The 26,247-nt window shown below is 37.9% G+C and overlaps 1 protein-coding gene across 1 annotated transcript in view; it reads left to right on the forward strand.

Moving 5' to 3' along the window:
• Positions 1–130: 130 nt before the first annotated feature.
• ANKRD10 (ankyrin repeat domain 10) overlaps positions 131–26,247 on the forward strand; it is a 38,805-nt gene continuing 12,688 nt past the window's right edge. Inside the window, exons 1-3 of the mRNA XM_064440253.1 lie at positions 131–518; positions 6,621–6,773; positions 15,028–15,119. Of these exons, the coding sequence (XP_064296323.1) occupies positions 318–518; positions 6,621–6,773; positions 15,028–15,119 (446 nt within the window). The 5' untranslated portion in view covers positions 131–317. The remainder of the gene's footprint in view (positions 519–6,620; positions 6,774–15,027; positions 15,120–26,247) is intronic.

Below are 26,247 nucleotides of genomic sequence, written 5' to 3' on the forward strand. Positions count from 1 at the left end.
CTCGCCTCGCCTCGCGCCCCGCCTCGCCTCGCCTCGCCTCGCGCCAGACCCCGCCTCGGCGCCCCCAGGGGCGCCCGGGCCCGCCCCGCCCGCGAGGGGCGGAGCGGCGCGCGCCGCCCCGCCCCGCTTCCTTTGTGCTCGGGCAGCCGGCGGCAGCCGCAGTCGCCGCCGCTTCCACAGCCTGGGCAGCGCGCCTCTGTCCGCCCGCTTCTTCTCTCCCCCTCTCCTTCCTACTCCCCCTCCCCTACACCCCTGCCGCCGCCGCCACCGCCACCCCTCCCGCCGCTCTCCCCCCCCCTCCCCTCCTCCCGCCCGCCATGTCGCTGGGAGCCGGCCCCGAGGCGGGTTTCTCCAGCGAGGAGCTGCTGACCCTGCGCTTCCCTCTCCACCGCGCCTGCCGCGATGGGGACCTGCCCGCCTTGTGCGCGCTGCTCCAGAGCTCGCCCCACTCCGACTTGGCCGCCGAGGATTCCTTCTACGGCTGGACGCCTATCCACTGGGCCGCGCACTTCGGCAAGGTGGGGCCCGGCCCGGCTTGGCCAGCGGAGCGAGGGCGGCGGCGGCGTGAACGGGAGCGGGAACGGGGGGGGGGGGGGGGTGGCGGGGGAGAGGAAGGAGGGCGGCCGTCCCGCTCGCGCGCAACGCGGCGCCATCTTTGCCCCTTGCGCGCGCTCTGGCGGGAGGCGCCCGCTGCGCCGCTCCCGCCGTCCGCCTTTTTGTCGCTCGTCGTTCTGGAGGGGGGAGCCGCGGCGCTCGGAGCGTTCCTTGTCCCCGCGGCGGGGGTGGGGCGGGTCACGGGGCTGGTGGCACCTGCTGTCCCCGAATCCTTCATCCCCTCCCCGCCGGCGGCGGGAGCGGCCCCTCTCCCTGCCGCCCTCCCGTCAGGATGGTGACAGGCGGCCCCGGGTCTCGCGGCCGGGTCACCGGCGCAGGGCGGCGGGAGCCCGTGAGGAGGAGGAGGAGGGCCAGGAGGGACCGTCGTGGCGGCGACCCTTTCCACGCTTCCCCACTAACCCACCCTCTCCTAGCACTTAGTGCTTTGTCTGCAGAGTCTAGTCACGGTCCTTCTTGTCCTCGGGCTCCACACCTGGAGACTCTGTTGTGGTGCCTGTGTTATGACAACCGACTCGCTAGGAGTTTGGGAAGATGATGTTTGTGTTTGTAAAGCACTCCGCTGTTGCCTTCAGTATGAAAAATAAATTGTGGTTTATGTGCGCATAGATAAGAGTATGGAATTAACTGCGTTGGCGGCGTTGCAATGCCGGAAAGATCAAAACATAAGTAGCTACGCTGTGGTTCAAAGCTGCACCAGGAGAGGTTGAGACTGGACATTGGGAAGCATTTTTTTACCGAGAGGGCGGTCAAACACCGGACAGGCTTCCTAGAGAGGTGGTCGATGCCCCAAGCCTGTCAGTGTTTAAAAGTCATTTGGACAATGCCCTTAGCGACGTGCTTTAACTTCTGGTCAGGCAGCTGGGTTTGATGGTCGTTGTCGGTCCCTTCTAGCTGAATTAGTGTATTCCTGAAACCTCTGCCTCCGGTTCCTGTTGAACCTTAAGTATTAAAAAATACAGTGATCTTTCTGAGCTGACAGGCAGTGTTTGAAGCCATGCTATGTAAGATTCCTAGTACTGTTTTCGAAACAAATGTGTCTATAATCTCCTATGCTGGATTAAGAAACTCAAAAATGGGAATTAACAGTGGTTTAGGAAATGGGCAAAAAGAAGAAAATCACCCAAATACTTATAAAGCACCTTTATTCTCTGACTTACTGCTAAGTTGAAGTCTTGAGATGATTTGTGTCTTTAGTTTCTTGATTTTATGTAGGCCTTTCCTGTTTCTAATGTGGTAAGTGTTCCAGCTGATGCAGAATTCCAGCCTAGAGCATTGGGGTTTGGGTTTTTTTCCTCATCGATTTGTCTTGTTTTGCATTTTGAGGAGCTTTTGTTCTTGTTCTCCCTCCCATTTCCGAGATATTTCTCTTTGTTTATCGTGTGCTGGAAAAAGAACAGGAATGTACTTAGACAGTTGTCATGGTTTATGAAAGTACACTGAGATGTTTTCTGTATGTTAAGTGATCTTATCTGCAGTGCTTGTTTGAGAAACATTTCAGAAACATAGCTAAATAGTCCTTCAGTCTTTAAAAAAAAGACCACCACAACAAAAAAAACTCAAACCCACAAAAACCAAAACCTAAGACGGCCTTTTATCTGTTTAGAAGGAATGTAATAATCTCCTACATTCAGGAAAAAAGTGGAGCGCCTTAAAGTTTATCATGAAGTATGCTCATAGAAAATGTTAAGATACTAATTTGGCATTACAGTCTTCTGTTTTCTTTTCCCATCTCATAACACTTTCCCTTTTGTACATGCTTGTGTTACCCTTGCTTTTGTCTTCCTCACGTGTGTGGTGGTTTTCTTTTTCCTTTAAGCATCTTCAGCTTCCTACTAACCATCCTAGGTTATGTGAATTTTTTGCGTACCTTCTAGTTTCTGTTGAAGAGACTCTTGCAGAAACAGCTAACAAAGAGAACAAGTCAAGTCTGCGAGATACTGTGTTTATATTTGCCATGTTCAGTCTTAGGTAGCAGCAAAATTTGATGTGTGGTATTGTTGCATGTTGTTGGAAGTTATTTTACATGTTTTATAGTCTTGTTAGGTAGTGTTCCTTTCTCTGAGCCAGAGACTATACAGCACACTTGAGGAAGTTACAGTAATGTAATTGGATGCCAAACTCGACTGACTGTTTGTGTGGCATAGTTGGTTTTTTTTTTTTACCTTTCACAGGTTAATAGATGGTTGCCAGTAGTGAAACAATAGCTGCTTTTAGGGGGTGTTCATATGCATGTCTTCTGTTCTTACTCATGGGGTGGAGCTTTTTTCCAAGTTGAGATTCATCAGAACTTCAAATGGAGAGTTCTTCTATTTCTCAAAGTATCAGGGTTTTAAAACATTGATCTTTTCCTTTTCACTTCTTTGTTTTTCTAGACGTTGTGGGATTTTCACTTGTTTTTCTTTCCCTGAAAGAAATTAAATGGTGACAGAACACTTCATGTCTGTCTTTTGGATATAGGGTCATTTAGCAGCATAGTCCACCAGACATGTATTGGTTCTAACTGCAGCTCTGTAGGAGGCTGAAATGACAAAAGTGATTTAGTTCCTTTCTGGAAAAAGTCCTTGTGGAACAACTTGTTGTAAACATTGCAATCTGAAACAGTTTGTGCATATACACACGCCTGTGCATGCATGCACAGTGTCGGTCTAGGGTTGGTGAACTTCAGCAGTGCAGAGGTGTATCTTTCCCTCCACCTATTGTGCAATTTCAACGTAGAAGAAAGCCCTTGTTCTGTCAAAGGACAGTACAAAATAATTATAGAATAAAGCTATGTAGGACTACATTCTTGCACACAGTTGTAGGTGTGCTGCAGTGAGGAAATAGCATAAACAGTTGAGTTCCCTTAGAAATGAATACATGAAAGAGGAAAGAGCTTTATTTGGGGGTAGGGGGTGGATATACTGATCTAATACTAGTACCAATAAAAATGGAATATCTTAAGAGAAAGCAGAGTGTTTTTTAATAGCTTACTCTGAAATGTATAGCTTGCAAATAATAAATAAAATACCATCAAAATCAACTGAAAAGGTAGTTTTAATGCCAGTTTGGACCTCCTTTTAGAGGTAGGAGCAAGTCCAAATCTACTTGCTGTGTTGCTTATCTGTGGTTGAGTTTGCATTTTCAGAATATTCCCTGACTGCAGAAAAGTGCTCATATCCTGAGATGTAAAATAATTCCCATTAGAGTTGCTGTATTCAAATTAGAGTTAATTATGTAGTGCCCTAAATTACACCAGCATACTGAAGGTTTCTGAGAAGATGGGTCAGAATGTAAAATTATTAACAATCTAAAAAGCTACGAGAGAGGTAGGAAATGAAGGGCTCACATAAAAGAAAAAGTCACTGTTAATTCGCTTTGTCTTATACTAACCTTAATTTAATTTTGCTTTTTAACTGCTTCTACATGTATATTATTTTCTCTGACAGCATCTATTTGCTTGTACTCTCCTACTTTTCTTTTTGCCATTTGACTGCTTACATTATAGGAAGCAAAATAGTAGGAAGTACATTATGTTTCTTTGGAATAAAAGTAGTACAGATAAAAATGCCTGTCTCGTCCTTGGTATTTTGCCAGTGTTGTGGCCTATGTGGAGGCCTGTCTTTGTCACTAAAGCGGTTTAACCTCTGCTTTAGGTATAACAAACAGTACCATGGAAAATATCTTCTAAAAGGTTGTTTAATGAGAACGGACTTGTGCGTCCTGATGTTGAGCATAAATAATCAAGTATTGTTTTTCATTATGTTGACTTATCCTGTCCACGGAAGTAATTCACTTTACTGTAATGTCGGAAGAAGCAGGGTTTTGTGGCAGCCACAATGCAGACGACCCATACTTCAACTTTGTAATGGGACAGGATGAAATGTTATCTTCATGGTTAAAACCCTGTAAGAGATAATGGGGGGGGGGGGGGGGGACATGACCCACACAAAACCCCCCAACATTTAAACATGAAGTTTTATAAAGAATCGTGTGCCATTTATAAAGTGGATTTAAAGACTGCAAGATGATGCTGGTCAACCAGTTCCAGTGTTTTTCCCCTTTCAGTTGATGGGTTATAATTCCTGTCTAGTTACAGAAATTCTTTCAGCCCAGTTTCTGTGCAGGAAATACTATTATTTCCTGAAGTCGTAGTGGCTGTCTGAAAGTGTTTTCAAACTAATTCTGTTAAAAGTCTATTGTTTTAAAAACTGTCTGAACTTTTTGTTTGCAGTTACAGTAGAGGAACCTTTTGGTGTAGGTGGAGATTTTTTCTATCACATCACTTTATTAATAAATTACAATTATTAATAATAATTAAGAGTTAAGAGCAATATTAGGTGTGCTAGCATGTGAACACCAAGGAAAGTCTAAGATTAGCAAATACATTTTGTATTTGGGTAGTCTAGCTTTAGAATTATAAATTTTCCTATACTTTTTCAGTAAATGTACTTGTTTGCTTTTGAGAAGGTACTTTGTCTTATGGGAATGTTGAGTTTTATGGGGCTAGCTTGATTAGTACTGCCATATTTCAGTTACCCTCACCCTTGCATGTTTACGTCACGTAATTAGTGGTACATCTGTGTCTAGTGTCAAGCCCATTACAGTTCAAGAAAGTACTTTTGTATATCCTAAAGGATAGGGTTCGTATGTGTTTGTTTGGACTATGTGGGGGGAGGAAACAATTGAAGTTCACAATTTATTTGCAAAACTAATATAAAATACTTCACTGCAGTGGTTGGTTCTTTTATCTCGTGTGTAATTCATCAAGATTAGGAATTCACATGTTTAAAAAAGAGAGAGAGACTGACATACAGCAGTAGAGAAAAATGTTGGAATTGTGATGTTTATGCTTCTATCTGTGATCAAGCTGCCAGCTGACTTTCTGATGCTTTTAAATTGCTCCCTTATGAACAGATTATTCCATAGCTGTGGTATGGCTAACAAGTCAACTGTGAGAGACTGACCCACAGACTTTTGTTTTATACGAACCAATGACCTGAGTCCACCTGGGGGGTTTTGTTTTGCTGTCACATGTGTGGGTGGTGGTGTTTGTTTTCTAACCACAACAAATGGAAGCCTAGACTATACTGTTTAGTTTAGCATAGTGCGTTCCTTTTCCTAACAACAAAAAGATAGTTTTTAGTCATAGAAAGAATGCTACTGTGTGCAGGAAAGGAGGAATTTTTTTTTACTATTTTTGAAAGTTGAGGTCATCGTGGCTGTGGTTTGCCTAGCTTCTACAAATGTGATGTTATGAACATTTAAAAATAGTAGCTGGATATCTGACACTTCCGGTTAGTATGATGGGAAAATAAAAGTCAGAATATAGTGTGACAAAACACTGCAATTTTTAAGAACAGAAAGCTTTTCCTTTTTGGTATTGTCACAAACATGCAACCTACCTGATTTCTAACAGCTCTTCAGCTATAACAACAGGAAAATGGTGAAAAGAATTTACTACTTTTACAGATTCAGCATAGCTTTAACAGTATTAGTTTTCATTAGTAATCTGCTTCTGTTGCTCTAAGAAAATGGTAAAGAAATTTAAAATGTCTTGTGTTTTTCTGATTTACATTCCTCTAAGCTCTCCTGAGAATACATCTATATCTCCTAAAAGCACTTGTTTTGGCAAACATCATCTAATAAAGTCTGTTTAGTATCATGTTTGCAGCTTTCCTGGGTCAGATTTTTTTTTCTCCCCTAATGAAGGTGAACCAAATAGCTCTCGTAGTCAGCTCTGAGGTATTTATGCCCTCTTTTCTCCCATCCTGAAAACAAATGTTGGAATTTGGTTTTGGGGGTGAGAATTAAGTACTCCTCAGGTATGTCCTATGGCCAAAGGAGGGGGCACTATAGGGAGAAGGGGGAAAATCCTAATGTTCGTGTTCTATCTTGTTTTGCATTCATGTTGTCTCACTAGAAAGTTTAACTTTTCTAGGATTTATGTATGTATTTATTTAGCACATGCTAACTGTCATAGTGCATCTGTGTAACATCTTTGGTTCTATTCCCTCATGTCTTTAAAGCTGGAGTGCCTAATGCAATTAGTAAGAGCTGGAGCTTCTGTAAATGCCAGTACCACACGTTTTGCTCAAACACCAGCCCACATTGCTGCTTTTGGAGGACATCCACAGTGCCTGAATTGGTTGATTCAAGTGGGGGCCAACATAAACAAACAGGTATGGATTCACACATATTTTATATCTGCATATAGTTTTGGAAGAAGTGTGTACAGATACGTTATTTTTAACATCACTGGAAGTCAAATGATTTAATTACTGGTTATAGACCTTTTTTGTTATAGTAGAGATAGGTCTAAGGAATGTCCTTTAAGCCCCTAAAGGTTTGGAGAACGTTTATTCTAGGAATCAACATCTTGCTGCTTCTTAAACAAAATGGTATGCTGCTCTGGTCTTGGCAGCATTAGCAAATAACTCTGATATTGTAACGCCTCTTTAGGGGAAAGAAACCAGGCTGGTGAGGAACATCTTACAAAATATACGAAGAATTAAGAAATTCACCATTCCTTACAGAACCATGAGACCTTTTTGGTACATCATGATTTAGTCATACATTTAACTAGTAAGGTCTCCCATGGTTTATATTCCGGTGCTTCTGGTTTCATACCAGTTTCCCTTTTAGATTATTTCTAAAGTTTTTCTAGTACCTTCTTGCAGATAGATCAGAAATGTACTTTACTAACAAAGATTGAACGGTGATTTATTTATTTAAAATTTTCCATTACTTCTACTTTGAGTAAGGATAATGATTTGTTTGGTAGCAGAGAGTGCATTAATATAGCAAAATTCCTGTAAAGCACTGTTGTACTCTGGTACCGTAACAGAATCAAGTGCTTAAAACTGTCATGCTTTTGGAGAAAATGTTTGCAGTACTGAATGGATCTATTATTATAACAGTACTCAAAATTATTATTTATAGTACTCTGTGAGAGTGATTAATACTGCAGCATATGCATTTACTAAAAGCTGCAGTATAACAGAGCATCCGTAAAATGTCTGGTCTGTTAAAATCTTGTGTTGTACTTTTCTTAGAATAATTAATGGCCAGACCGTGTTATATGCAGTAGAGTTAAGCTAATTCTGCTGAAGAACTTGAACATTTGCGTTTTTTAGAGTTTGGTTCCTTTTTTTTTAAATCTGTGCAAAAATAAGAAATGGGGAAGTTTGTGTTGAGTTTTCAGAAAAGAAGGCTGGTGCATTGAGAACAGCTGTGAGACACCAGGAGAATTGTAGAAACAATGAAGGTGACTGGATGCAGAGGCTATAGATCGCATCTTCTCCTTGATACCTGACAAAAGTAACTTATGCAATAAGTTATTGCTGCATAGTGCTAGAATCTTCAGAAGAGAAAATACAAGAATTATAAATACATCTGGAGACCAGGTAAGAATGTAAAGAAACGGTGACTAGAGAGGAAACATGGCATGCACAGAATAAAGATGTACAAATATCTGCTAAATGAGAAGAGAAGAATGAATGAAAATGAATGAATGAGAAGAATGAAAGTTTCCAACTATGAGGATAAAGAGAAGAGCTGACCAGTGAGGTTGAAATGAAATGGACTTGAAGAACAAGCGTGCTGTCGGGAACGTGCTGGGGGAAAAAGTCACATCTAGTGAGTGAGGTTATAGCAAAGAAGAAAGTAGCAGCTAGCCCCCAAAAGAAGAGGAGAAGAGTGCAGAGAGACCTCTCCATGGGCTGAGGGCAACATGCAGATGACTGTAAAAGAAAGCAGAAGGTAGTATGGTATTAAAAGTAGACAGGAAGCTCATTCCAGCTTAAAGAAGTCACCAAGACTAGCCAGTGACTCAGGAGTCTTTATAAATTGATGGTCTGTCACCAGAGCAAATCCAAATAGTAGATCTGTGGTCCTCCACAGGAGGAAGAGTACTGTGGTTCTCAAGTTTTCAAATGAGATAGTGGTGATAGTATCCTGTAGACTTCTAAGGGCAGATTCAGGTATTGACAGGCAAAGGATGCTAATATAGATAGTACTGAGAGTTGACATTGTGGAAGCCTTGTATCTTGGTAATGGTAGGCTCAAGTTACACTTGAATGTAATAACTTTTTTTACCCCCACAAAACATTAGTTGAACATACAAGAAGAGGCATTTTTAGATTTGGTTCAATGATTAAAATAAGATAGCTCTGGCTGATCAAAATGCTAGTAGAAACAAAAGTCTCCTAAGTTCTTTTTTTAGGACGCAATTGGTCAGTCACACTGGTTTCACATGTACAAGCACCAAAAGCTAGACAGTGTACCTTGGTGATACCTATAGCAGCAAACTCGTCCCACAGATACTTGGAATGTTTCATACATGGCTATGTAAAGCATAGTGCATGCTTTGCTCTCTCCAGTTCCTTCCAGCTGTTTGTTTAATTGCAGTCAAATTCTACTATTGTTTGATTTGAACTGCTTAATGAATTATCTTGGTTCCATATTTTAACTTCCAGGCACTTTCAGGTGATCATCTAGGGCTTCCACCCACACTTTTGAGCTTTTGGAGCACTATTTCCTGATGTGTATTTTGTTTATTCCTTCCAGCTCGCTGACTGATGCTGTACTTCAAACAGACATAGTCACTGGCTAATGCTTGTGTGAGGACAAGTGTTCCATGGACACTGGATACAAAACACATGCTGAGAAAGATCTGGGAATACTTGATATTTAAACTAGTAAAACTTTCCTTCCAAACTGACTCCTGGTCATTGGCTACAGACTAACCCATCACCTCTGGAAAAAAGAAAAGGATAGCTTCTGAAAAGGAATCCACTCGAGTCTCTCAGTCTTTAAACGTAAACCTCCGGTACTCAGTAGAATTTGCATGCATGCTTTCTCAATCTGCCCTGAGGTATGGTATTGTAGCCCATGCTGTCTGCCCTGAAGTTTAGGAAAACTTGAAAATGCATATATCTGTGCTGGTGACAGTTGCCCAGGATGTTTCTCAGGCAGCAGCAATGAAGGACAAATGCTGAAAACTGCTTGTCCCAGCTGTACCTTCCTCCCCAAATAATTTCTGTGAGTATATCCTGTGATGCCCAGCCCTCTTACATAACTGTATGTGCTGGCTAGAACCATCTATCTCTCTTTACAATCAGTGGGCAATTCTTCCCCCCCAGGGTCACTGTAAAAATTCCAAAGTGTCAAAGCAATGACCTGCCTATTTTTACCCAGCAGTGGACTCAAGAGAAAGTCCTGTTAGTTTTTTTTTTTCTTCAGTGGGCAGTGCCTGCTAATAGTTCATAATAATGTGTCTCAAGACCTGCACTCATCTACCTGCCTGCTCAAGTTCACTGTAACAGTGCAAAGTACTTCTTGATTAAAAAGCCTATTACTTCATTTAAATATATTTTCTCCCTAGCCTCAGCCTGTTAAACATTCTGTTGTATGTTGCCTGTGTTGATTGGCCAAAAAATAGTTTTGTGTTGCCTATCTTAAAGAGAAGGGATAAGAAATACTGCATCCTTACAGGTGATTCTAACTTACTTTTCATCCAGCCAGTTACCATCAGGCGGCAGTGATGGCAGATAGATTTAGGAGGGTTAGACTACCCATGCTAGCAAGAACTGTAAACATGCTGATATATTTGGTGGGGAGGAAGAAAACACTCATTCCCTTGGTATGTTACAGTTTTGTATTTCAAACAACAATTTGGACTAAATCCAGATAAAAATATTCCATCGGTTCTCATCTGTACTCAAAATTCAGAAGGAGAAACCATCATGAATCCAAAACATATTTAGCAAAGAACAAGGGACGATTCCTCAGTATTCTCCAGCTTCTACTTCTCTGCTTCAGAAAGGGTAGGGTTCAGGGTTGAAGAAATTTGAACAGCTTCTGGAAATGTTATTAGCTGATAGATTTTTGAAATTCAGTCAGCTGAGTTAAGGAATGGAGTTAGTTTATATTTCTTGTCAGGTAAAATGGTGTTTCTGTGTCTTAGTTAGATACCTATACTGTAAGAATTTTAAAAGTGCATAGTGTTGTGGTTTAACTCTGGTAGGCACCTAAGCACCATACAGCCACTTGCTCATTTCTGCCCCCCGCAGTGAACTGAGGAAGAGAATCGGAACGGAAAAGTGAGACAACTCATGGGCTGAGATGAAGAGTGTTTAATAGGTAAATGAGGAAATAAAGAAAAACAAAACCAAGAAAATCAAGTGATTATAGAAAAATTTTAAAACCTTACACCACAACCAAAAAGTCCCACAATTGCTCAGCACTAGCTGACTGATGCCCAGCCAGTTCCTCAGGCAGTGGCAGCCCTGGTAAACTCCACCCTCCCAGTTTTCCGATATGATGTCGTATGGTATGGGATATTCCTCTGGTCATTTTGGGTCACTGGTCCCAGTTGTGTTACCCCCCCAGCTTCTTGTGCACCCCCAGCCCACTGGTAGCTAAAACATTGGTGTTTTATCAATACTGCTTTGGTCACAAATCCAAAACAAAGCACCTTACTGGGCACTATGAAGAAAATTGTGTACTGGTTTGGGCTCTGCTACAGTTATAGTTGATAGCTTTCAGTGTAAATGTGCATGGGGGCTTTTTGTTTTAAAAAGAAATATTTACAGGTAAGTAACTTTTTTTTTCAAGTGATAGGGGTATAAAGGTACTAGTGAGTGAAATTAACTGAATCATAGCCAGGGATTTACAACCTGGAGAACAAAATGGGAAATCTGTTCCACGTTCAGCTGGGAGATCCTAAAGCCAACAGAGATTTGGATCCCAAAAAGACAGAAAGAGGGAAAACAGAGTAAAAAAATGGCTTTAGACTGAACTGAAAACCACATCTAAAAGAGGCCTGGAAATAAGCAGAGAGTTTGGGGAAAAAAATTTAGTCAGTAGAGGAAATGTCTTTTGAGGTTAAGCAGCATAGTGAGGAAATGCAAACTGATTAATCAAGCTGAGATAGATTTACTGAGAAAATTTGAGCCAAAAAAGCAGAAGACTCTTCAGCGCATAAATAAAAAGAGAATAAGGAAGGAAGCTAGATACTTACTCAGTAAAATAAAATAGAAGTCAAAGGTAATTTAGTCATGACCCTAAGCTAGAGAAGACTGCCCTTGTCTTTGCCAAAGGATAATCATGTTCCTCCAAGGGAAAGGAGGAAGATGTGTGACAGTTCAGTGAGTTGCAAAAAAATGTGTCTGTGATGCCTGTTACTCTTTTTGTCACCTCTTTGGGAGCACTGTAGATAAAACAGTTTCCACAGAAGCAAACAAACTTGTGTTATCTTGAACACTGAATTAATAAAACTTAATTGGTCTTTCTGCTTGTTTATTTACCATGTGACTTCTGGACTGAGAGACAGGTTTGGGCTGTTGGTGCAGTGTTACCTCAAAAGGGTAAATGGGATCCTGAAAAGTTATGTTACGGATATGAAAGGCCAATAGAAGTTACTGATGTTTCACTTCCTGGAAGATTATTACAGAAGGGATTATGTCAAATTGAAGCATATAGGGGAACTGCGGATGATCAGAAGGATTATGAGGTATTATCAAGGATAATTAGGAATTTGTAAAGCCCCTCAAAATAAAATAACCTAGTTTGCTCCACATAGCCAAAAAAGAGATAGGAAAGAAGTGTCTTAAGCATGAAAATGTGCTAGAAATCTAGACCCCAAACTGTTCTCAGAAACTTCTTGGAAAAACCTGTTATTGCTTTTTCTGTTTGGTGCCATCTATTCCAATTGTTGAATCAAAATAGAATTGTTCTGAGGCTTACAGAGTACTTTTATTTTCTTCTGTATGCATAATTTTTGATGTGTTGAAAAATAAGTAAACTAAAGCCATTTTCCAATGGGAGATAGTTGTTTTTTTTTTTTTTCCCCCCATTCAGTCTAGTTTATAATCCAGAGAGAATTTCTTCTTCATAGAGCTGGGAGACTGTTTTAGAAACTGTTTCAGTGCAAATAGACTTGTTCCCATAGGAGAACTTCAAAAGATAATAACATCAGTGATGACTGAAACTTAGGTGCTGTATTTAAAACAAATGATATAAAAAAAAAATCTAAATCTGTGTAGTATGTCATTCTCTTAAGTATTTTCTCAATTCCTTAGCTTTTGAGAAGAGATGTGCTCTTCTGGGCCAGTGATTGAAAGAAGCCCTTCTCAAGACATATATTCTCTTATACATATGACATATATTCTCATATGACATATATGTCACATATGACATATATTCTCATATACTAACCTTTTTCTGATTGTTGGTGACAAGATTGTTAGCGGCTATGAGCTACCTTACGCTTGTAATGCAGTGGTGAAGAGTCCTTTTGCAAAGGGTTGCTCTTATCCTTCTGGTGTTTCCCCACAGCGGTACTTCAAAATTAAGTTCTCTAGATCTTACTGTGGGCAATGTGCTAGGTTTATGGGGCTAGTAAAGATTTTTGTCATGCATGGCTAGTAGAGCTACCTTTCCCTAAACTGAACTTTATATTGAATGATTATCTTTTAAGTTAGTATTGGGGCTATATATGCTAATGCTGAATGAAAGCAGCAAATCACTTCTTTTCTACACTTTTACCTCTCTAACAAAAGGCAGAGGGGGAAAAGAAACAATAGCAACGATGAATCGAAGACGGCCTCCATGATGGGAAAATGCGTTACACTATGGAGAAAATCTTCCTGGATAAATTAGTGCCAAATTAATATCTGTGTATGATAGTAAAATTGTGTCCTCTGTTAAACACCTCTGTTTTCCTGTGACTTCAAGAAGAGTTATAAATAGGAGAAATTATATAAACTTCATTGGAAAGCAGTCTTCTATTCATCAGCTACAGACAGCCATTGTGGAAGAAGGGATGTGTAGCTGTTTTCTAATCACAAAGGGCTCCAACGAGTTTTCTGCTCTTTTCTGTCTTCAAGCTTTTTGTCAGCCTCAGTAATTTTCCTTAGTTTATAAGAAGGTAAACTTTGGTTACTGTTACTGTTCCATGCTGGGGTGCTAGGTGGTTCACTGTTTGCCTGAATATATGTCTTAAGCACTGGTAAACTGGCTTACTTTCAGTGAATTTATAACTTGTTATAAAAATATTTTACCATGAAATAAAATTGGCAAGTAAAAAATTAAGAGTATATAACACATAATCCAAAATTAATCTTCAAGTTATATTTACATTATCTAAAACATATGATTTTATCAGAAGCGTGGCAGACAATTTAACACACTGTTACCTTCTATCTATTAAGATGGTAGTATGAGTATATTTTGAATTTATTCACGTGCCAAATACAGCTAAAGCGTTACCAGTATTGTAGAGTTAAATGTGAACACTGCTGTGTATGAAGACTGGCAAGTCAGTGAAGGTGCTGTGTTACTTTACTAGCTAGTGTTGCTATTTTAATAGAAGGAATGGGGAAGCAAGAATGAGGCGCATACAGTTAGAACATGTTTAATATCAGTGGAGTGGACAAGTGAAGTATGTCAAAACTTTGGAGAGAAAGAAAGGATGGGGAAGAAAGGGGGGGAAAAATCTTGCTATTCACTGAAAGTGTTGAGGATTGTGATAATTAAATCACGTAACAAAACAGTAAATGAACATTTACTCGCTACTTTAAGGCAATATTTTGTTACAGATTCTTCTCTGTGGTTCTGAACACTGATGGTTGGTTGCAAGTACTGATTTTCATCCGCAGCCTGTAGATCATGATGCATGGAATTTACCTGCTGCTTGCCATTTGCATTTGTAAAATTGGTGTAGATTCTCCCTGTTATCTGTGAAGATAGTTTGTAGAGAGGAGTTACCTGAAAAGCAATACACTACCTCCAGTATGTTTGTGCATAATACAAAAAAAAATCAAATGATTGGATGTGCTGGTTAACAATAACTAGATAAAGATAGAAAGAAAAGTGTGTAAGACATGAGTCAATGTGTATGTCTCAAGAGAGAGCTGGCCTGGCCTGTGAGCTCTGGGCATAATTTTATTAGAGTTATGCATAATGCTCCTCACCTGGTGAGTGCTTATGGTGCAATGCAGTACTGTGTAAGTGTGTCAGCAAGATCTGAGAGCGATATAGTCCCACAAAGTTGGCCATGCTGCTTCTGAATTCAAGATGGCTTGCTCAGCCCAAGATAGTGGGAAACAAAAGTACCGGGAAATAAAGGTGTTAGAGCAACTTGTCATAGTGGTATACGTTGTGGGGTTTTAAAAAAAGTTTCTTCAAGTATGACCGTTGATTGCCTAATTATTGGTTAAGGTTTATCTTTTGAGTTAGATGCCCTTAGCATTATTTCTTGCTATCTCATTTACATGACAGCCTACTGTAAACTTTAATAATGAAGTGCCTGATGCATTTGCTAGCTAATAAATGCTTCTTTTATATATCTGCTTTCTTAATTAGAGTAATGTAAAAATAAGATTTTATTTTTTAGAAATATTATGCTTGACAAAATGTAGTTTGTCTTTACAGGATTATGTTGGTGAAACTCCTATTCATAAAGCAGCACGGTCTGGTAGTATGGATTCCATAAATGCCCTTGTGGCTCATGGTGCGCAAATAGAGTAAGTGAGGTATTTTTTTTGTTGTTGATTGTTGTGCGTTTAGCTAACTAACTTAGACCAGTAAACATAGATACTAATGTCAGAAAGAAAAGTCAAAACAGCAGAGACCTTAATAAAAGACGTGCTAGACTTAAGCTTGTCGTAAAAGATTAAGCTAGACATGTTCAACTGTAATGAAGCCCAAGATGTTTTGCATGTCTAGTTTATTGTACTTAAGTGATACCAGTGTGCTACATTAGTATTGCATTTATATCTATTAAAATATTTATCATGCTTCTGTCAGATGACCCCAAATTGTACACTTTATCTACCATGTAGCTATTTTTTACAACAGATTTACACCTTGCACTGGTGAATAAATATAGAAAACAATGCAAAAGCAACATGTGCAAAATAGCTTCTCACACACTCTTTGCAGTTAGTTTAATACTGTTTGTTAGTATATTGTGTATTTGCCCTGTTAACTTTTTTCTTTAAAGGTTTATGTACTGCAAACACATTCAGAAAATCTCACAAACTTTTGCAACTTACAGCATGGACAAAATGGATGCAGTTTTCACCTAGAAATGTTGAGTATAAGCTCTATGGCTTATAATAATGTAAATACTTTAGCCATTTGTTTTAATTAGAACTAGTCTTGTTATCTTAAATGGTAACTAGTTACTGTATTTTAACCTGCAATATGAAACTTTTAGTTGTAAGTGAAATAAGAATCATGTAGTTAATTTCTTGTTTTACCCTTTGGTTTCCATCTTACTGTTTTTGTAATGCTGCCCTGATAAATCTACCATAAAATTTAACTCTTTCAATGGTATCATATTCAGGAAATAGATTACCTTTTAAGTTAATCGTAATGAACAAATTGCTTAATATGAAGAGATTGCTTCACAGGAAAATGAAAGTGAAATAACTTATGCGGCTGTCTCGGCCAATTATTGGCAAGTTCATGAAATCAGTCTTAAATTTAGAAATTCCCATTTTGCACTCACTTTCAGATATCTTAAGATAAGCTTGCATTTAAATTTACTGTGGAATTGAGCAAACCTTAATTATCATCATCAATTAGTATGTAATTTTGTGATTTTTTTTTTTTTTAACAAAGTATTCAATCAGAAGAGTAGTTGTGGAACTGCATAAACTGAAATGAGAGAGTTAAGAATCTGATGTAAAGAAGAGGATGTGTTACATCCGTAGGACTTTCAGAATAAATAGCTGAGTAACTGAGGTTAGAGACGTGGCTGCAACTTTAACTTACAGAACTAAAATTTTGCTTTTTTAACATTGTATTTGCAAGCCATAGGCAAAACATTTCTGTAAAACCTGGAGAGTGATACTTGCCTTTGGTCAAAGCTATTTGCAGCAGAAGTAGCGTAGGTTTATAGCTGTTTTAGTGAACAGGAAATAATTTGAATTCTCAGTTTTCTAACTTAGAATTCCATCTGTGTTTCAGTAGGATAGACTTGCCACAAGTTCTGTAGGTAATTAAATATCAGATCCTATCCAGGAGATGGTAAAGTCAGGAATGCAAATGCAATAGGCTGGTGGAGCAACCCATGTTTAGTCATTTAGAGGATCAGGACTTAGCCCTGTCACCTGGGAGTGCTAGCTGTTGAGTGATTGGGGTGAGGATTTTTTTTCTATAGATTCTAGTTTCCAGGCTTATTATGTTAAATTAGGCCAAATCCATGTGTATGCTTCTGACATTGATTAATTTTGGGTATCCAGGTTTGAAAATTGGCCCCATAGCTCTAATGGATATGTTGATTTCCTGACTTTTGTAACATCTTGAAAATGTAGATGCTCTGAAAGTTTTGACTCGTTTATTTTATGGCTTCAGTTAGAAGAAAAGGAGAGGGGTTTTGTCCATATATTTGAGTTCTAGTTTGTATGTATTAACTGAAATGTTATTGACTATTTTTATTAAGTACAGAACTGAGTACTAACTAGAACTAAAGTGCTGATCTGTACTGATGGTGAATATGGCTTTTTTATGGGGATTGGATCTTCTAATCCATTTTTTTTCTTTATTCATACAGTTACAGTATCAAAATCTAGTTATATGAAGATGCAGAGAATATCCCTTGTGACTGCACATAGTCAAATATACTGCTTATACCTGGTATTTATAGTATAAATCAAGTATTGCACCATCCCTAGTGTTTTTTTTTTTACAGAAAGTAGAGCAGGGATGTTAAGATTTCATTATTACATAAATACTAGTAATCAGTAGTGTAATACTGCAAGAAATGTATTTTTTATTAATGAGTGATTATTGAAATACTGCTGTTAAAATGAAGTAACTTGGACTAGTGTAATCTTTGATATCAGTGTTTACTGTAATTCTACTTTATTCACTCCTTTGGTATATTGGAAGCCAAAGAATATTGATGGTAGTCCAGTAAGGGTAAAAGAAAGAATTTTAGTTTTAATAAAATTGCCTTACTTGAATTGTTCTAGCTTACTTTATTTCAGACTTGTTAGTGCATTGCTTTTACAGAGAAATACAGTATGTTGCAGTCTCTAAATTTCATGAAGTTGTTGCATTGTTTCCTAATTGATGAGAGAGAATTTGGGTCTCTATTCCTGTGTAAATTTTTAATAATAGTAAAAAATTAATAATTGTACCCCAGTGAAAATATTTTGATTTTTTTTGTGGTATTTACCTTCTCATTTTAGCTGAAGCATATTCTGTGCACAGTATGTCCTACAGCCATAAAAATGGTTGCTCCACTAACTATGGTATTCATGGACCCTTGAAGAGGGGGAAGCAGGTGGTCACAATGTCCTCATATGAGTGAAAAGGTTTGCTGTGTAACTGACTTTTTAATGTGGATAGTACCTTTTAAAGTATCCATAGTAACTGCTGGATTTTCACTAAAAAGCATAATTATGCAATTTATGTATGGTTAACTATGTTTTATTTATCATGGTGACATACAAGTGTCCACAGCTGTTTATGGAGGAAAAGCCTTCTTGGTGCCATGTTTTGTTTTGCTCTTTTACACAATTTCTTTAAATGCTGGGTATTAATATAGTTACATAGATTGCATTACAGCATATATAAAAATACAAAATTCAGCTACAAGCACAGGACACTGCTGAATAAAATAAAAATAATAAGCAGATGCAGCTGTTATAGTGATTTGAACTTCTTCCAGTTTCATGTCTTGTTTTTGTGCAGTTCACTTTTGCGTTGTGTCCACTTATTTCTGAAAAAAAAAAAAAAAATATTCTGCCACTGTCATTTGAACAGTTGTAGTTCCCTAGTGACGTGATTCAGGGCTAGGAGAGCAGTTTCAAAAGCTATATTACCCTGGAATAGAGAGAGGTGTAGCTTGGGGGACATGATGTGGCTTGGTATCCATCCATCCAATTGAACACAAGTGCGTGCTTGCTTCAGAGTTCTGTTGATCAAGGTGCTTGAATAGTAGCATAGGAAGGCTTTTTATTTCCCTGCCAGGAATCTTAAGGGTTTTTGAAAAACTGATTTGGATACTGTGATGGGATGCTACAAGACCCCGAAGAGATACTTTCCTTTTTGGTTTCTTATACTCTGGTCTCCAGGTTTGGGGAGAATAACTGACATGCTGGGATAAATATACCAGTACATCTGTTTCTACCAGATGACAGATTCATGCTGTGATGTTGATGTAGTTTAGGCAGACACTTCAGCCGCTTCCTCATTAAAGCTGTCTTGCATTCATTTGAATGTGTAAATTTACTCCTTCTGTAATGCCAGAAATGTCCTATCTCTGGTGTTTAGTTTTTCAGCAAAAACTTCGTTCTCATTCTTTGGCAGTGACTTAATTTTAATTCTTCTTTGCAAGTTCATGTGTCACAAACTGCATTGTGTTGTTTAAAAAAAAGCATCATTATTTTTTTCTTCACAATTGCTCTCTATCCTCCGTAACGGAAATCTGTCTAATGTGAATTTTTTTAATGCCACTGGATTACCCCTTTGTGAGTGTCTTGTAATACATTTCTGTTTGAAGTCTGTTACACATTTTAATTATGACCACTTCTGTGATATCTCAGCTTTTGTTCTTTTCATTTTTACTTCTGAGACTTCTTGACTTTTTGAAATTGAGTCACCTTTAGTGAACAGGCAGAAGGAGTGACATGTGATTTCACAATGATAATGCAGAAATCAGCCATTCCTTTGTGTCATAAACCCTCAGTTCCTTTTCAGTCTTGGGGGGGAACTTAAGTGGCCTGTTCTCTTGAAGGGTCTCAGGGTTCAGAGATCTCCCCCATTAGTTTCTGAATTTCTTCATGATTTCTTAAAATCTTAGCAGATACTTGCAGATCTTTAATATTTGCTTATTTTTCTAACTTAGCTGCCAAACTTTTACTATTGAACTGCAGGTCATTTCTGGAGTGAACGTGCTTGTGAAGTGCCATTATTGTGTCATCTTTTTACTTGAGAAACTGCTACATTGATTCAGTGTAGAAGAATCAACATCCTACTTTCTTAGGGTCATTAACCTCCTCTTGAGCATAATGCTTTAGGTTCTTACTGATTATTTGTTTAGGAATAGGACTTAGGTGCTTTTTCAACAGAGCCGTTCTTATCTGTTAATTAGTATATTAATAGTTAGATATTTGATGCTTTTCAAGCTCAGACCACTTGATACACGATCCTTTTTGCAAACCTGATTGTCTGCTCTCCAGATAGCAGTTAAACTGCTGGATTAACTACTGTTGTTGCATTATTAGACAGTACAGTATAGCGAAGGAAAAAATGTGGCTGTTCTTTCATTGTATATAACACGCATTTTATCCTGTTTCTAACAAGCATTTTAGGGGCCCTTACTGCACTTTACAAGATAGTGACCATTCTGCAGTATGGAGGCTACAAGCATCGGAATTCATTCTTCCTTTCCTGCCTCATGTAAACTCTTACAGACAGGCAAAGTCCAAGTGATTGTACATTTCAGTGGTGAAACTCTTAATTCTCCTGCAAAATAATTACAAGTAAAACTTCCTAATGTCTTCCATGTTTGGTTTCATGCTTGATTGCCATCGTTGTAGAAGAACTTAATGTGGTTTGTAGGAGGTTGTGACGACAAAGTAAGATAGTCGTTTGCATTTAGTCTCAAGGAAAGATTTTGAAATACTGAAGCAGAATATATATGCATGGATAACTGATGAATCAAAAGGTGGAAGAGAGAGGCTCAGTCTTAGAGTAAGCCAGGATGAAAAACGGTAGTTTTCAGTTACAGCTGTTCTGAATAATTGCGGGAAGCTGAGGCAAACTCTTACCACTGAGTTCCTGTTCTGTTTGAGAGTGGATATTCTTAGTGGGGTTGGAATAACAACAGTAGTTACTGACATGAGTTCAGAAATAGAGAAGAATGTGAGAGGTTGTACTTTTTATTCATGAGTTAAATCATTCATTAAAGCAATGATATTTTGTGACCTTTGTGGAACATAAAGGAAATTCACAGGATATGGGTCAGCTTGGTAAGGGATCTTATTCATTAGTGATGAGCCTTTGTGATTTATAGCACTGCTTTCTTGGCTTTGCTTCAGTCCAAAAGAGCTGGATAAAGAGCACTGAAGTGTTACCAAGACTTTAAAGTGAGATTATCTCAGATTTCTGACAGGAATGTTAGGATTTCTTTTTTGTTTGCAGTGATCTGCCTTCACATATGATACTGTGCTAATGTTCACTGTGCAGCTTCCTTTCATATAGATTTTTTTTTTCTGTAAAATAAGCTATTACTGCCAACAGAAACCTGGGTGTTGTTAAGTCAGGTGGAGAAACCAAAGTGTTAGAAAGTGGAACTTAGCCAGAGCGCAAGTTAGATACAGTGGAACAAGGGTGCAGTATATTCCCAAATACAATAGTCGGATTAGTTCTAATGGTTAGTCCAGACATTGATGGTGGTGGTGATCTGTATGGGTGCTGTGCTTGATCTGCTGATACTTTTTTACTGGGTATGTAGTTACAGAATTGTTAATTGCAGTGTTTGCTCTAACTTCTGCTGTGTTGATTTGGGTTTCATTTGCTGTTCTAGTTTGTGTCTTTTCAGTCAACTTGAATTCAGCTAGAACCTTTGAACCTGGACAAAAAATATTAGGCAGTTGTGGCATGGCCCAGAACATATTCAGGTTGGTCAGAAAAGTTCTCTGTGTGTGTCGTGCTACAGGTTACAAGGTGTATCTTGTGGTGTGGAGGCTTAACAAACCTTGGAAGAGCTTTGGCAGCTGTAACTTAGGGGAAATGTTATACTCTTTTGTTCTTTGTATTTTGCTTGATATTGCTCATACATGGTAGATAAATTTTCATTTTAAATGGAAGAAAATCTAAGTTGAAAAAACTCTTTTGTGAAGCTCATTTAAAGTGGTCTTATGCATTTCAAGGGTTTCTTAATCCACAAGATCATCTGTCTGCTTGAGTAAGAGCATTGAGTTATTTCTGTTACAAAAAATGAAATTTTATGTAGTTTGATAGTCTCCCGCTCCATGCCTATTACAGCAAGACAATGAATCCAGTCATCTAATACCTTTAGTCCTTTCATTCTTCATTTTTTTCCCCTTCTGGCACAAAAATAGTTTAAAATTAATTTACCTCTTTTCTTTAGTTTTATTCCCAAGCTCTTACTGCCCATGCTTTTTTGTACTAAATCTCTTGAACTTTGATGCTTGGCACATTTGAGAGAAGCTTTCTTTCTTAATTTTTCCAAATCTAGTCTACCACTGGTTTTCAGTTGGTGTGTTGAGGATAAATAACATGATTTTATTTGCTGCTAGAGGCATCTTGGCAGAATCTGCATTGCAAGGCTGTTTCAAGCCAGAGTTCGCACTGAACCTTCCCTTAATAGCCTTTCATAATGCTTTCTTCATAGTGAGCAACTTCATCTGCAATTCTAGGTCTGTTTCTAGAAACATGATAGTAGCAGTAGTGATAGTTCTCATTTTCCTAAAGTTGGCTGGCTAAGTAACTTTAAGTCTTTGGACCTAAAGTGGCTGCAGTACTGAAAAGAGAGTTATTTGGAATTTATTTTTGCTGGTGATCTAGGAAATATTTATTTTCATTTTAATAGGGAAGGTCTTTTCTGTTATGCTGTATGGCAATCAAAATGTTGTTCTAAGAGTTACCGTAGTCTTTCATACCTTCCTTTTGTGAGTTGTGTTTAGGAATCACTTCTTACATAATCAAATACGAATTTAAAAATGTTGTTGGTTGCTGATTCCAGGCAAAGTCAGATAGGCCTATACTGTTCAGGCAAAAGCTTACTCGGAAATGTGAATAATTTTTACGAGAGATATTGAAAAACAAAGTCCACTGTTTGAGGTCTTTCTTAAAGCATATATATTGAAATACAGATACAGCAATAAATCACCACCTGATGGTGATGCTTGTAGTAATCCTGCTGTTTCCTACCATGGTTAATGATTTTCTTCTGCATGCATTTGCTCAGTCATGAGTTGAAGTATCTAGGAGCTGATTATAGTTGCATAATTCATAGTGAGCCTTGATTTTGATGTGGAAAAAGTGGCTTCACAAAGAAGAGCTTCCTTCTTTCCAGTGTATTCACCTTGTTATGATTTTGGAGGATGTTCTGAGAAACTCTACCATTGTTTTTAAAAGTCTAAAATATTTCAGCTGCCACATGTTTTGTTGTGAAATAAAAACTTGGCACCAACTTGTGCTTTTGTAGATGCCCAGTATGTAATTCTAGCATGAATTTTTATAGTTGACCCCAGCAGTGACACAGGTCTGTTTGTTAAGAGTATTTTTCTCTTGGTATCTGAAAAAAAAATAAGGTTTGAAACTATTTCACAACTTTTGTATTTGGACACCAAAGGGTTAAAACACTTAAAGTTTAGCATTTTAAAATCATTTTGCTTTAGAAATTTTAGAATAGTATACTGATGTTTATATAGGAAACGTTTTTTCTCACTGTGGGCGTTTTAGTGTTCTGATCTTTTTTTTTCTCTTTCTTCTTTTGTTTTGTTTTAATCCTTGTATCTGCTAATTTTTGTATAGGAATAGTTACTAATTCTTTTAAGATACGGCCTACTAAATTTAAAGTAATTGAAGCCATGAGTTGACCGGTAATTTTAATCCATTCTATATAAATTTCGGTGAAGAACTGACAACCTTGGTTTCAGGATGAAAGTAATAATGCTTTAAAGGCATAAAAGGCTTAGTATCTTGTTGTTAAGGTGGTCACATGATAATGGCTTACATATTGAATAATGTGCTACAGCACTTTATGTATGTTAATGTAACTTTTAATCTTAATGTTGCCTGCAAATATGTGATCCCTTATGATATAAGTTTCCTGTTTATGCACCATTGCCCGTTTAAATCAAACAGAAGATTCTGAAACTGTAAAAACTACACATGTCAATGTTTTACAGCTACGTAATTCGAATTGACTTGATTTTTTCAAGTAATCCTAGAAAGGGGGAGCATTCCATATAGAAACTGCTGAAACTGCCACAGGTGCTTCTCCGAAAACCTTACAGTTGTGGCATTGAATGTTCAGTATCGCTTCCTTTCTGCACACAAGGCATACTGTTGAGGTATTTGTTGCGGTGATTGGTTTTAATGCTAATCTAGGAATTCAGATATAGAATCTATAGATTTGCATGCTTTGCTTACCCTAATTTACATTTATCTACATTTTTATTTGTAAACTAACAATAGATAAGTTGAGATCAGTATTTTTTAACAGATATTACATTGATATACAAAAACTGTGGTTTATTTTCTTAGATTGTCGCATGGCATTAACAAAAACACAGTAAGCTGTAGGTGATGTAATCACTATTTAAATTTGAACGTTTAGGGGATTTTTTTTACATATATGAATGTTTTTTTCAAAAAGATGTGCTGTTGACTTTTTGTAGCAAACGTTTTGTTTTTCAAGGTATGTGACATTATAAGTGTAAGATAGTGTGTTTCAAATGGATTTCTATGTTAAAGACAGAAATATACCTGCTTTTTTCCTCCAATAAGTACCAAAAAATTGAACAACTTAGAATCAAGTTCTTTCTAACTAAATTCAGTATAATCTGTAATTCAAAGCAAGAAGCACAATTCTTTTCTTTCTACAGATCCTTCTAAGAGTAAATTTCGTAAGTTGTCTTGAAGTAAATCTTTCCTACACGAAAGTAGTTATATTTAAAGAATTCTAAGTGTTTCTTTGTTTTGGCCTTTTTTACTTTCTATAACTTAATCATAGTGGAAGTGTCTTGCATCTTTTTTGAGAGCTTGCCTCAGATTTTTCTTTCCTTCAGTGAACTTCTCAAAACAACAGATTGTGGTTAGATTGAAATAATAAAAACAACCTCCTAAAATAAAGCTAAACTGAAAGTTAACTTGATGTTTTCTGTACACCAATCCTGTTTGACCAGATAACATGTTTATCTCTTCTGGTTTTGAAAAACAATTCAATTACAGTAGCAGTCAGCATTTTTAAAAGTATTTCAGAAGAAGGAAACATAAACTTATGCTTCATCAGTGTCCTCTTTATAGCTGCTTTAATTTTATAACAGGACTCTCAGATGAACTTAGCCTTTAAGATGGGAATTCTGATTATGTCAACCAAAGGGAGAAAAACAGATTTTATTTTATTTTTTTAAAAAAGTCCTCTTCATGCCAAGATTAGTCAGTTTTGAAGACTGCCTGTGGACATCAGTTGATGGAAGAAGAAAATGGTACGAGAGTGTTTTAAGCATTGTAGAAGGTGTGTGAATAAACGTATATACAAAAATCAGAGCTTTAACTCTTAATACAACAGTACACATTTTGAGTTTGTTGATAAAGCATCTGTTACTACAGAGCAATTGAAGTGTTAAATGTCATCTATCAAGGAACTTCAAGATCACCTATTTCTACTCATCCGTATCCAGACTTTCCTCATGAATTTTTTTCTATTTACCATAACTTCGTAATACAAAAAAGTATCTTTCCGATTACATTTGTCTTTTTCCTTTTGCTTTGGAGTTAGATCTCGTACTTCTGTACTTCAAGGAAAACAGTAGGTCTTTATCATTCCTAGCTCCTGGATTTTAGCCTACAAGAAGGCTGAATAATATCATGCTTCATTTTTCTAATTTGTTTCCAGTAGTAAGAATTACATGGAAATAATGAATAAACTATAAAGCAAAAAAAATACTGCTAAGTGGAAGAATCTGAACAGGACTCATTCATCTTTCAAATACTTCAGTTGCTTTGGAAGTGATACAAGGTATATATTTTCTAAGCATAGACCGAATTGACTTTCTGACAACTTACCAAACTGCATTTAGTCCTGGGCAAGGTTAAGTAAGGAATTTTTCTCCCATTTGGCAGTTCAAGCCTCCATGTATGTTCCTGTCTGGAGTAGGTGCCAAAAAGGGAATTATATTTTTAGAGCTTTAGTTTTTAGTGTCCTTTCCTCAGTTTTTCTACCTGTTCCTGTAGCTGGACTGACCTCCTTTAGAGATGTCTTTGGGTTTTGACCTTTTTTTTTTTTTTTTTACTGTAGAGAGAGGGAATTAAGTTTTTTGAGCTCAGCTGTCTGTTTTCACAGTAACTAAGCCAACCTTTAGAAAACACTGCATCAAGTCAATGAATACTGACTACTCATAAAATGCATGTAACTTTTCAAGGCTTAGCTTGATTTTCTTTTCTTCCATCCTTCCACACCTTCCTTGCTGGCAGGTTCTTCCTTCATAAGATCACCTTTGAAAGATACCAGTCTAAGTAGCTTGTTATTTGCCTAGTCCTGTTTCAGCTAAGTAGCCTAGCTTAAAAAAAAAAAAAAAAAAGAACAACCCTGAATAGAAACATAGGATTGTACTCAAGTTTGGCATCTTGGGGGGGGGGGGGGCATGATACATGACACCAAAACCTCAGATGAAGGAAGAAAAAAAAAGCCCAAAACCCAACCCAATCCACACCTGCAAAACCTTCAGGAAATTTCCTTACTCATTTTTAAATTCTGAGTAACGGTTACAGAAATAGAGCTGTCATATTTGCTGTATGATTAGCGGTAACAAAAGGGCAGCTTGCCTGAAGATTTAATATCAAACACACTGTTCTGAGCTTTGCAGCTTCTGCTATTTCAAGGTGTTTAGGGTAACAGATCAAAGCTAGTACTGAAAGGATTTTTAATTTACAAGAAGA

Source organism: Phalacrocorax carbo, chromosome 1 (genome assembly GCF_963921805.1).
Source record: "Phalacrocorax carbo chromosome 1, bPhaCar2.1, whole genome shotgun sequence".
NCBI classification, from domain to species: Eukaryota; Metazoa; Chordata; class Aves; order Suliformes; family Phalacrocoracidae; genus Phalacrocorax; species Phalacrocorax carbo.